General features: G+C 46.3%; 1 protein-coding gene across 3 annotated transcripts in view; it reads left to right on the top strand.

The window, feature by feature from the left end:
• pard3aa (par-3 family cell polarity regulator alpha, a) overlaps nt 1-13659 on the top strand; it is a 390604-nt gene that overhangs the window by 253826 nt on the left and 123119 nt on the right. For 2 of the 3 annotated variants that reach the window (XM_061238372.1, XM_061238373.1), the window contains 3 exons: nt 3180-3328; nt 5541-5585; nt 13067-13291. In XM_061238372.1, coding sequence (XP_061094356.1) covers nt 3180-3328; nt 5541-5585; nt 13067-13291 — 419 coding nt within the window. The remainder of the gene's footprint in view (nt 1-3179; nt 3329-5540; nt 5586-13066; nt 13292-13659) is intronic. The other variant, XM_061238374.1, reaches the window with a different exon arrangement.

A 13659-nucleotide genomic window follows, 5' to 3' on the forward strand; every position in this document is an offset into this window, starting at 1 on the left:
ATATCGAATTCAGAAGCGACATTGCCAAGGGGGAATTCATTTATAAGTGCTAAAACTGTACTGGGGGTGTTATGGCACAGGAATTTTAATCTCTTGTGTTGGTTGAAAGTGAATGTAGGTCAGAATTAATAGTCTCCGTTTTTCTCTCAATCCTGCCACCACAGGAACAGCAGTGGTCTCAGGGCAGTTGAGGGTGGGAAGTGGCACCCAGTTTGTCGGACCGTAGAGTGTGCGCTACGGCCGGGGTGTTGCCACGGGGTCTGGTGCTGACATGCCTGGATATAGGCTTTCCCCTCGGGGTCTGGAGGCTGGCGCATGAAGCAACACTGAGGTAAAAACCTGTGCTGGGCCAATGGTGGTATGGCGGAACAAACGTGGCTTCCCACTTGATGCTCTGCCAAGGAGATATTTAACCTGACAGGGGGTCTCCAGCCACCGCCAACCCCCCTCAGCCCACTGACCGGGCCCCCAACCCTGCTACTGAGTGATTGATTTAGTAATTTAGATGATGCTTTTATCCAAAGTGACTTATAGTTGATTAGACTAAGCAATTTGTGGTTAAGGACCTTGCTCAAGGGCCCAGCAGCTGTGCAGATCTTATTGTGGCTTGAACTTCCAACCTTCCAAGTCCCAGTTCTGTACCTTAGCCACTAGGCTAGCCGACAGGGCAGAATGTGGGTAAAGCGGATGGGGTCGCTGAGCTGTCCCCCAGGCTAACCGCGTATTAGATTAGCTCACAGTTTCTGTATTTGTCATCCTACAGGCGCATTGAGCGGGCGCATGTTGGGATGATTAATCCCCGGTCTTATCCCTCGCAGTGTGACAGGCAGTCTTTTCTCTCCGTTCTCTGCAGCCGTTGGTACCTGCTTGTGTTTGTCAGATTAGTCAAAACACTGGCATTTAGAATCCACTAAATAAGGATGAATCATGGGGATATTTCCCTCTCCTGAGGTTTCTGACAGTCTCAGGTATAAAAGACGATGTTGAATGAATGCGGAATCGTGGGAAAAGAGGTGAACGGAGTGGGATGAAATGAACAGGGTATCCGCCTGCGACTAACAGGTCCGCCTCCCACAACACGTGTTAGGTTGTCCTCAGATCTATCCCTAACTGAAAGTCTGAGACTCACTGGAAGAATAGTTGTGAAACTAGTTCACTACATGTTCTGGCTTCTCGAGGGACAGCTTTATTAAAGAAAAAGATGGTCATTTTTCTTGTCGCTTAAGAAAACTTAACTCGCTGTCCGGGAACAGGAGCTGAGGATCTGTGCTCCGTGTGTGGGGATCGGTGGGGGGGGCCATGGAAGCCCCAGCCCCCGGCCCAGGCGGTCAGCGATTCAGCCTGGCCGGTGGGGGAGAGACCTGGGGGGTACTGCTGGAGCTCCATTCTGTCTCTCCAGCCTGGCCGCGTCCTCGGGGACCTAGTCTTCATCTGTCGCCACAGACGGGCATCCGGCAGCGGGGGTACGGCCCGGGTCAGAGAGCGGAGGCTGGCCGTGCTCCTCGTGCCCTGGTCCTCTCGCGCAACCACTAACTGCTCAAGTCGCCCACTCACAAACGCTCGCTCATGGTGTACACTTTGCTCCAGCTCGCCTCTCTCACTTCTACAGCCTCGCTTCTCATACTCTGTAATTCACTCGTTCACTGGTTCACCCGCTCTCAGTCAGTCTTTCACTTGTTAGACTAGTTCTTCACTTGCTCACTCATTCATGTTTACTCCCTGGCTGACTCTCATAATCACTTTTGCTCACAGTATTAATTCGCATATTTGGCATGTATTCACTCTCTCTCACTCATTCCTCCATGTGCACTCATTCACTACCCCTCTGTCTCTGTCCGTGATTCCCTCATCAACGGGCTAAAGGAGAGTTATCCACAGCCCTCCTAAAGCTAACCCCTGAGTGTCGGGTTTATCGGGGCGATCTCTCGGATTAGCCATCCTGATCGAATGTGTCATCAGCTTGGCCGGTCATGCCCTGTTGTGTGTCCGTATATATATGTGTGTGTGTGTTTGTGTGTGTCTGTGTATGCGTGTCCGTGCATGCATGCTTGTGCGTTTTTGTATGTGTTGTGTGTGCATGTGTTTGTGTAGGTGATTTTGTGTGTGTGGGTGTGTGTGCGCGTGTATTTGTGTGTGTCCACGCATACCTATGTCCCTGCTTCTCTCTCCTTTGGGGAAAAGACAAAAGGAACAGAACGCTGGACAGGTTCTTGATTTAATTGGGGCGCCTGCTTGTGCATGCAGATGCGAGAGGGCTGCTGAGGCCCCTGTCTGCCTCTCCCCTGCTCCTTTCACTTTTTCAATTAAGATGGTAGCGGCGATAGCCACCGCCACGGCTAGTTCGGGTCACCGCCTGAACCCAGCATACCGTCCAGACCGCGAATATTGAGTGAGGGCGAACCGCCACTACCCCGAGCCGGGTATCAGTGTGGCCCATCTTGAGGGCCACGGTTCACCCGTACCGCTCAAGGACACGGCCCCACTGTCCATTAGCACTGGCTGCGCCGCAGGGCTGAGGACATAACCTCTTTAGCTTAAGGGTCTTCATGTTTTAAACAGAGGTGTGAGGAACACAGGCAAAGTCCACGGGGAAGATCGATCACCTGAGTTCTTCTGCATGTACCTTCAAGTTGTTGTTTTTTTTTACCCTCCTTGTGAAGCCTCATCTTTTCTGTTAATAGAGTTGGTAGTTTCGTAATTGTAATAGTTTTTGAAGTTGTGTTTGTGAATTGTGTTAGACCTGTGGCGAGATGTTCTCACATCCTTTCCTGGTGCTTTTTGCATTTCTTCACAGACTTTAAGGATTTTTAACAGCCTGCTGTTCCTGCTGAAAATCCCACCTGGGATTTTAGGCTGGTTTAAGATGGTTTAAATTGTGTTCTCGACGCTTCTAGCTTGTCTGGGGCTGGTTAACCTGGTATAGGAATCTGGTGGTCAAACTGGTGGAATAGCAGACTATATGGTTAAGATGGTAGAATGGACACACTGGTCAGCTGGTGAACAGCTGGTTGAACGGCTAGAAGTGTTGAAAGCGCAGCATAAACCATCTTGACCAGCTTTGACTGCTAAAAGATGGGATTTTTCAAACCCTTGCTGAAGAGTACATCTGCGGTAGCCTTTGCCGAACGTGAACCGCATGCTAGGCGAATCATCACTGACTGACGATCTCTGTTTCCCAGCACCCTCAGCCCTGATGCAGACCCCGACAACAACTTCCAGCGGGAGGGCTTCGGACGCCAGAGCATGTCGGAGAAGCGGACCAAGCAGTTCGGCGACGCCAGCCAGATGGAGTTCATCAAAACGCGCAAGTCCAAGAGCATGGACCTAGGTACCACCCGAGACCGCCTCACCACCCAAGCTGTGTCTATTTGTCTTCATTGCAGAACGCCCCTGGTCCTCAGACCAGCAAATTATTTTCATTTTTACATCAATACAGCCCTTATTCCCCGACCTCCCCACCAGTGCGCTTCTCTCAACATCATTTTATTCTCCTCCTGCCCTGGTTTGCGGGCGGCCGGCTTTCAGAGTCCGGGCCCCATCTCTCCCAGATTGATTTCTGGGCAGGGACCGGCGTGGGTTATAGCCCCTAACAAACATGAACACTCGGGCTGGCTCACAGGGGAGAGAGCCGCTCGGCCGAGTGAGTAATCACGACAGATAAGATCCATTTTTATCTGGAACTTATTGAGGCCCGAGATCGGATCGGCTGGCCCCCGGAGACTCCCTGGGCAATTTTTCTGTTTGTGCCGGGTCTGCACTCCAAGCCCGAACGCAGGCCTCGAAAACCATTTCCTCAGCGCTGAGACGTTCCCCTCTATCAGATGAGTGACGGAGAAGCCAATGCTGCACTTAGCCCGAGAGATGATGGATTTCACCGACAGCCCTGGGGAGAGATATTTTTTCAGTAAATTATATTAATTTTACATGCATTACTCCTTCAGTATCAATTCAATTAGGAAGAGATTTGAATATGAGTGCGTATATTTGATAAGCGCCAACGGTAATTGTAGACAAGAAACTTATATTTCCATGCGAGTAAGTACCCCTGTGGAATGCTTTTTGTCAGTTGATCAGAACGCATCGTAATTACGTATAAAAAGGGCTGCTCGCGTGAAAGCACGCTGTTATTTCTTACAGAAAATTGATTTATAAAAAAAAAAACGATATTGCGACTCCGCGCACATCTCCAATTTGGACTGCAGTGTTTTTTCTTTGTAATGCACTTTGATTGCCATGGACTCCATGCTTCCTTAATTATCAGTTGGACATCCCATAATTGCGGCCAAGATTACAATTGCAACCAAGCTGTGCCTCGTAGGACATAGTTCCTGCTCTTCAGAGGAGATTCTGTGCCCGGTTGTCCACTTGAGAATCTGCCCATTTGGATGTCGGTTGAGTGGGGCTGTAATCACGGTACCTCGGCAACCGCTGATTAGACACTGGCAACATCGCAGTGTGAAAGCAGTCTCAAAGTGTACATTACATTAATGGAACCTTCCTGTAGCACAGCACTATATGAAGGTACTTGAGCGGTGACAATGGGGACTTTTTCCTTCAGTGGTCCGTAGAGCTCAGGCCAGCCATGAAGTGAGAGATGGAAAGAGGGAGTGAGAGATAAAGAAGGAGAAAAGGAACAAGGACAGGGGTAAAGAGATGACAGTAACAAGATGGCTTCAATAAACTCTTCAGAAGATGACATCTTGTAGGAAGTGACAGTGAGGCTATCATTTTTAGACTGTAGTGAGGCCTAGCAGCCCATTACTGTACATGTTGTGAAAGAAAAATGCTAATTAGAATTCATGCGTCGCTGAACCAGATGTCAATACGGTGGCAACAGTGCATTTCATGAATGTGTTGCCCCAGTACTGTCACAGAATTGGTGGAAACAAGCAAATGGCTGACAAAATGTCCAGATAGACACAAGATGTAGAAGGTAGTCTATGTGTCAGGAAAATGAGACCACCTAAAAGCCTTCGTCTGGGGTTGTTTCAAGCCTTTTTTCCAATTCACAGCTAATACCCTTTATTTGACACTTGTTTTTCCTTTGGAAACCAGCTTTTTTCCGAGATGGGATCATTTTTTTCTCTCTCTCTCAATCTTGTCTTGCACTCTGTATGGAATCAGATCACCAGGAGCCGTTCATGAATTTGAATCCCACCTCGCCTTATAATTATGTCAACCTGTCCACACACTTTAAAGTTTGATTCCATTTAGATGTGAAACAAGACTGAGAAAATGGAAAAAAAGAGACAAGTACACGGTACCGCAGATGAAAGTAATATGCTAACACGTAATAACCAATCTGGCTGTGGGCTGAATGATTGACAGTTCTGCATGGTGTTTAATATATCTCCACTTCTGAATGATATTCCAAATGACTTGATTCACCTGCCTCTTCTACTTTCTGTTTGTCATTTGCATGCTGTCTGATTGCCACAAAAGAGCACAAGATTAACAGGAATGAAATCAGTGATGATGCTGGGGTGGGGGCCTGTGGAATGTGGGACTAACCAAACCTAATTGTTTATGCCTCTTAACAGTAGCTGACGAGATTAACCTCACCCCACGCTCAGAGAGGACCACAGGTAAGCAGGAGGGAGACACCTCGGCACACACTGGCAACCTTGGTATTGCACCTGGGATTGGGCCAATGGGCACCCAGGACCCAGGACCCAGGTCACTGGCCAATGGGTGACAAGGGTTTCCCCGGGGGACTTCCTGATTAAGGCAATTGTGTACATCTTCCCTAAGGTGTCGTTAATGGCAGGCTGCTTTGAGGTCTCTGTCTTGGAATCTCGAGGTGTCTCTAAGGCTGTGTCGAAAGAAGGGATTTGCGAGGTCGCTGGCGGTATTTCTAATAGAGCCAGCCATACAGTCTCCCTGTGGGCATTGTTAATAGGGGCAGTTGCGAGGTCTCAGAGTATCTCTAAAGGAGGCAGCTGTAGGGCCTTTCGAGCTCGTTGTGGAGTCTGACCTCCAGTCTCTCCGGAATCGCAACCGTGCCACCTGCTATTTCATACCAGCTTTGTATGTATGCTCACTGCTCATCTGAAAGGCACGCACTCACGCTATGAATATTAAGAAAGCAATTTAAGGTAATTGCAGGGAGCTCAAACAGGTTTTGGGGAGAGTTAAATTGAGGTGATAAATAGAGGTTTGGCAGTTGTTTTTCTGGGACAATGTAGCATTACGTTTCTGAATGTGTCTGAAGAAAACATTGATTATGCCACAAGTAATGGAATTTCTGTTTTAAATAAGACTTTTAGTGGCAGTCGCTCTACTTGGCTGACTGCAATTAAACCTTCAGTGTCAGGCAGTGTGTTTTCTTGGTTATGTCACCTGCTATACTCAGCTTAAAGCTTCCAGAAGTTTTACTTCAAAATGCTCTAGTGAAAAAGTACAATGGAAGGCTAAACATTGGGTTTAGATAAAGGCTTTGTTCCAGTTCATATGACATTACCAGTTCAGTGCAGTGAATGTGGCGGTTCCTTTCTAAATGAAATGAACACTTTCTAAAAAATAGAAATGCTGCAAACGCTGTGGAACTACATAAATAGTTATGTCGTAACTGTTTGCCGTGCTTTGGCTTGCTTTTTTTATTTTTAACTTGACATTAAAATAATTGACATGGAGTATTTTTCTAGGTCATCATCCAGATCACAGCTGACTGCCAAAACATACTGTTCCATGTCATGATGAATGTGGTAATATCATTAATAATATCAATGGGGAGACTCTATGAAAGTTGACTCAAGTCTTTATTAGTGTTTATATTGTTTTAATAATGTGTGGCTATTTGTCTCTCCAGTTCAGAACTTGGTACACATACAGGATATGTTTTGCAAGACCACTTGCAAGAATGTACGGCCTAACCGATTTTTTTTGTTTATTTCTGGGGACAGCTTAGATGGAATTGTATAAAAAAAAAAGAAAAACAGGACCAAAAAGAAAACCAATGCCAGAACTAAAGCATAAGAACATTCTTTGTTGGTGCTCTGGAGGACAGGAAGTCGGGAACAGCAGGGAACACCTGAAATCGATGGCAACTTCTCAGGGTATTCTCTCTTGTCTGGCAGAGTAGAGGCTTCAAGCGCAGACGGTATCCACCTTGTGGGAGGGAGGGAATGAGAAACAGAGGGATGGAGTAGGATAACGATGGGAAAGAAAAACCAAAGAAGAAAAAGACTGGACACCAAAAGGCTATGAAAGTATGATGGGATACCAGTGGTTTATCCAACCAAACCAAGTATAACAGGAAGAGTTGTGTCTGTGTACATTTTTTTGATGATTGCGAGTGAGCAAGGTCAAACCCTGACCTGCAAGGTCAGACAACCATAAATGGTCAACAGCAATCATTACTTAATGGTACTGAGTGACCCATCTTTAGTCCTTGTATTACCCACAGGGAGGGGTGTCCTTCAAGGTGACTATGCCCCCATCCATAGAGCATGAGTTGCTGCCCAAGGGCTTAAGGTGCGTGTCAGTGGTCATACGTCATGGCATTCTCAAGTCACCACCTCTGAACCCAATCAAGCGTTTATGGAATATTGTGGAAGGTCACCCGAGACTTTCTCTCCCGTCAACCAAGCATGAGTTGACTGACTTTCTCTTGGAAGAGCGGTGCTGCATGTCTCCTGACAGAGTCCAAACACTTAGATTTATGTCATATGCTGTGAAACAAACTGCTTCCATTTTTTTTCCAGTACCTGTCGGTACATGTACATATAAGATGTGTGTGCATCCGGTAACATCCCAACATCACACGGCGGATGGTGATGTTCTGGGGCAGGCGCAGCAGAGTTGATTGTGAGCGTTGCAGAGCGGGTGGCCGGGTGACGGATCCGTCCCCTAGGCGCTAATGAACGCGGGCTGGCAGAGACGCAGCATCCCTGTCGACCCCGAGGCCGTTTAACTTGCGCAGGAATGTAAGGACACCGGCTCTCAGGTCACGCCAGACCTATTTTTAGCTTAATTACCCTTTTAACGCTTTGCTTAAATTCCCTGCGTGCTGCATAAATTATGTATAATGGAGTCCCTGTCTGCACGAGGATCTTTACATGCCTGGCTCTGCTATGGAAAAATGGTGGTGGGAGCATTGTTGTAGCAGGACTAATTATTCTATAGTAAGAGCCTCTATAATAACCTTGTGTGATTTATTCATGTAGTTTGGAATACCTGCTTTAATATTTAATGATAATCAGTCTTTGGGAATGAAGTGTCTTGCTTGCCGGACGGTCTGGAGTAGATTAAGAATGTGTTAGCGTTTCTCTAAACCGGGCTTACCGAAAACCTTATGAAACGCCTGCCAGACTTGGAAATATCGGGTACAACGTGCTGCCTTTGCTTTGAAGTTTTGAGGGGAAATCTTTCGATGTTGAAGTTTTGAGGGGATTCTTTCCCCTTATGGGGGAAAGAATCAGAACTGCTGAGAGTGTGAGAGTTGTGCGTTTGTGGAGGAGGTTCATTTGTGGAAAGAGCAGGCGCAAAGCGGCGTTCGTCACGCGACGGGAACGGCGAGGAGACCGACTGCTGAACGTCAGGCCCTCCCCGATACTCCAACGACATTTACGCCCAAATTAAAGCCAGGCTCCCCACGAGCCCAAGCTTTTCTGCAGCTGACAGACGGGCGGCACCGGCGAGAGACAATGACGGGTTGAAGACGCGGGACTAAGAAGCCGTTCCAGAGAATGCTAATTCTGAGACGCCGAGTCTCGGATGTCATTTGTGCTCCCTGAACTGTTGAATTCATCTCTGCTTTATCCCGAAAGCCTCTCCCAGAAAATATGCAGCCGTTGTAGTGTGCATTATCCGAATAGAATTTATGCATGCGCTTTGAAACCCTGGCATTTGCATGACATTGGCGGTATGCTAATAATGTTAGGTGCACAAATATCCAGGAAATGGCGGCCTTTTATTTTCGTTACAAGAAACAGCATCTCGGTGTCTCCTTTTAAGATCCTGTTCTCTGTGTTCTTTATACAACATGAAGAAAAGAAAGAGTGCATTTCAGGGCAGATAATCAGTTTATCCAACCAGGAATGTGTCCTGCTACTCTACATGTAAAACACAGTGGACCTGATTTATTGAGACCTTTAGTTGATGCAAAACCTTTTAGCACACGCAAAGCCAATACCATGAACGGTATTTGTTTTGCACCAATCATTGGATGTGTTATTGGTTTTACATGTGCTAAAAGTCCCTTGCATGGTTCAAATGACTGCTGAGTCATCTGAGCACCGTAAAAAGTTTCCAGAAAGATATTTCTGTTGGAAAGCATCATGGACATTCACTCATCGGATGGCTGTTGGACTTGTGACAGACACAACATTATCTGTAACTTTCACATATGGATGGTGATGTAGCGTCCTTTCTGCAACCTGTGCCCCATGACAAGTATTTAACCCATTATAGAAAACCCATAGAAAGGCGTAGGAATCACCATGCATTTCAATGGGTCATATGGCTTGAAAAACAGTGACCAAATACAATGCTGTCAATATCCATCTGATAAGGGAGATGTAACTTGCAGGTTGCATCTGCCCATAATGGGTTAAAATAACAAGGGGGTTGTGGGCCATAGAGAGGCCCAGGCGGCCTCTTCCTTCCAGGGGGATGGTGAGATCCGCACGGTACCAAGATCTGGTGGAGTGGAGATGGACACGAGTTCTAGAGCATGACTGCTGTACTGCCTGAATTATTCACAGCAAATACTATCTTTCATCAGTCCAAACCTCCATTTTTCCCCATAGAGGAAGCGAGTGATTCACCAGCTCTGTGTCTTTTTAAATTTTTTCTAAGGAGCCTGTTTAGTTCGTGCAAAATCGCTTAGCACCGTCTAGGCTAATAAGACACGTACAGTCTGGTTAAAGATCAAGACAAGCATAGATGCTCAACTGGTAAGGGTAGCTTTAGAAGTTTCTGCTTGTCTGTCATAAAAATGATAATAACAGTGGCAATGTGTTTCAGGTCACATCAGCAAGCTGTTTTGGGCTTTGTAGTGGGTGTGCGTAGTCTGACGCTTTCCCCACCTTTCAAGATGTCTGTTATTACCTTGTCATTCAAGCCAGCTTCTCCAAAGTGTTTTTCCTTGTATTTTTTCTGTTAAAAAACGTAATAGATTTCTAATTATTTTCTTTAAACGGACAGTTTATTTTCCCGGCGTAATCCCTGTTTTCCTTTTTCATCCCTGCGAGCGTAGATCCGCTCTGAGCTCATCGCCAATGGGGCATGGTCCATTTAGGGCTTTGGAAAGACATCAGGCCGTTATTTATGACAGAGGACAAGGTAGTCCGGGGAGGGGGGAGGTGAAGGGGAAGGGGTCAGGAGCCTCTTCAATAGCCATGGTGAAAAAGGGCTTCTGTGTTTGCTGGGCAACAGCCACATGCCAGGCTCAGGCCAACGGGCTGAATCCGTCAGGGCAGCGTGTTCCCAGGGGGCCGCGGGACACGTCTGTGCGCCAGATGCACGCGCCGTTCTCACTTTTAGCTAAACCGCGGAGTGGCCAAGCTCTTCTGCATTCCAGTCACTAGAGTGTTCAGACTGAGTGAAAGTTCAGCAGCTGGTTCAGTGGGCAACGCAGCCAAAGTTCTGGTCTTCTCGGATTGGCTGGCACTCCGAACGGGAAAAAAGTTGGAACTTTTAACGGAACTTTTCTTTCCGACTTCTCTCCGGAATAATTGTCTGAAATGCAGTAGATTAACGAGGGATTCTTTCATTCGCCAGCGAAATAGGTATATCGCAATGAGGAAAGTTTAAATCAGAATTCTTAATTTTTTTATTCCCCTCATCACTCAGTTCATTTAAGTTTAAATTTTTCTTGCCGAAGAGACTCGAAGGCGATTACCAAGTGTAAAACGTGCAAGTATAAACTGTTCATCGGGAGGTGGAGCTGCAGCTTGGCTCTTAAACAGAACGGTTGGAAACCTCCCTTTGCTCTGAATAAGGCGTTTACACAGTCAGGGAGGAACACAGATGTCTCCTGACGCACCAATTCAGATACCAATACACGTATCGTTTCGCTTGTGTGCTCCGAAACAACGAGCTGTAGCCATTCAAGAAACAATTACAGCTGTCCAAATAAAGCTATGGAAACATTCAACCTCTGTTGTTCCGGTGCCTGCCGTCCAGTGACTAGTCTGCTTAGAACAAACACATCAATATCCACCCCCCAGCCAGTCAATATCAGTTACCTAAGTGATGGGAATACCTCATATTGCCAACGCAAACACTTTTTTAAGCCATTTTCCTTTAACACTATTCGAATTGAGACATTTTGGTTTTGTATTTATTCATTTGTCTATTTTACTACTTGCATTTCAGTTATTTGAGTAAGATGTATCACCCTGACAATATCAATAAATTGAACTGTTGATACTAATGAGTCAGCAGCAGTGAAATGGTATCTATCCTGTTATCTTTGAAACGGACCCATTTGTCTATGCTGATGCACTCAATGGAACTGAACCTTTATCATGATTTTCATATATTTATTTGGTTGTGCAGACAGGGTGTTAAAATGAACATAAGGCTTTTTGTGCAGTTGGTTAATGTGTGTTATTTCATAGGCACTCAGATGGACAGTCGGGAGGTTCTGTATCAGCATGGAATCGGAGATGAGCATACAGTGTAATCCAGGTCTGGGCTGAAATCTTCGCCCTGCATATTCCCCATCGTAGGGGTGATATTACATGACATTTTATTTAGCTGATGCTTTTATCCAAAGCGACTTACAGTTGATTAGACTAAGCAGGGGACAATCCCCCCTGGAGCAAAGTGGGGTTAAAGGCCTTACCCAAGGGCCCTACAGCTGTGCAGATCTTATCGTGGCTGCACCAGGGCTTGAACAACCAACCTTCCTGGTCTCAGTCATGTATATTAGCCATGATGATCTTCTATTGGGAGATCGGTCAAATTTGGGGAATGGATCCCTGTTGTGCAGCTCAAAGTGTCTTTAAATTATATAAATACGTATGGAATTACACCAAAAGCCTTTTTGTTGGGGGTTCAATGACTGACTCCGGAGAGTTAAAATATGGGGGGTGATGATGGCGTATTTTGTCTACACGCCTTCACTTGACCTTCCCTCGCCCTGCGACCCACCCTCATGCCCACCCGTGCTGTGCAAGGCTAGACCATCCTCCCCGCGTCTGTGCAATCAGTCATTAGCTTCAGGTAACCCTGGGAGTGAGACCAAGCCGAAGCCTGCTCACTGGATTTCATGCTGGACATACATCTTCTAGTCATTTCTTTTGAGTGATTTCACAACCTCTCTCAGATTGTGACAGTTATGGGGGCTGCCAGCACTACGCTGCTCTCTTTCTCTCCCTGAGTGATGAGCTATCTTCCTCTGCACTGCAGAGCTGAGAACTGTGAACAGAACTGTATTACTTTCGCATTTTGTCACATATTGCCATCTTGTTGACTTCATTGTGGCGATGCTGTGAACAGTCTTGTTCTGCCAGCGGTCCGTGCGATTCACTACAGACCGTTTGGCTCAATTGTATACCTTAATGTTCACAGTCGGCAGTTCAGCCTTTCTCAATTCTTCTCTTTATTCTTCCCTTGTTGTCTTTCTCTCTTTTCCTGTCTCTTTTACTCATTCCCTCCCTACCTATCTTCTTCACTCCCTCTCTTCATGCAGCTCTCTTTCTTCACCCCCTCTCCCTTCTCACACTCACTCTCTCCCTCCCTCTCTCTCTCTCTCTCTCTTTCTCTCTCTCTCTCTCATGGGAGCTTATAAACATGGTTATAGGAGATCATAACAAGCCAGCTTTCATGGCAGAAAGACATTAAAGGCCTTTTACTTTAGAAATCATCGCTGAACCTTTTGAGTTGTGTTTTTAATACTCTGTGTCAGGCCTTCAGCTATATGGTAGTTTGGTTTAGTCCAATTGAGCGATCATAAAATAATCAATGATTTTATTTCTCACAAGTAATTACAGATTAAATAAGTTGACTTAAATTTGCCCAGTGAAGATAAAAACAACAAGTGTTGCTTTTAGGATGAAAGTGAATATTAACTGTTTCTACCGTGATCTGTACTGACTGAGTAATTTCTCCATCAAAGGTTCTCCGACCCAAGACGTGGGCCCGTCTCTCGGCCTCAAAAAATCCAGCTCTCTCGAAAGTCTCCAGACCGCTGTCGCTGAGGTGACACTGAACGGAGACATCCCCTTCCATCGGCCACGCCCACGGATAATCAGAGGGAGGGGCTGCAACGAGAGCTTTAGGGCTGCTATCGACAAATCCTACGACAAACCAGCTGCAGAGGAGGAAGAGAGCATGGACACCCGTAAGTGTTCCCTAAATAAAGTGGGCATGGACACCCGTAAGTGTTCCCTAAATACAAGGAGCAAGGAGACCTGTCAGTGTTCCTTAAATAAAGTGGGCATGGACACCCGTAAGTGTTCCCTAAATAAAGTGGGCATGGACACCCGTAAGTGTTCCCTAAATAAAGTGGGCATGGACACCCGTAAGTGTTCCCTAAATACATGGAGCAAGGAGACCTGTAAGTGTTCCTTAAATAGAGAGGGCATGGAGAACCCGTAAGTGTTCCCTAAATAGAGGGCATTGAGCCCATAAGTGATCTCTCACATGCAGCTGCAGGGCTGGGCCTATGATGGTTGCGACCATCTTCCATTTTTAGCTTTTTCTGTAACC

This window comes from Conger conger, chromosome 4 (genome assembly GCF_963514075.1).
Source record: "Conger conger chromosome 4, fConCon1.1, whole genome shotgun sequence".
Taxonomy (NCBI): Eukaryota; Metazoa; Chordata; class Actinopteri; order Anguilliformes; family Congridae; genus Conger; species Conger conger.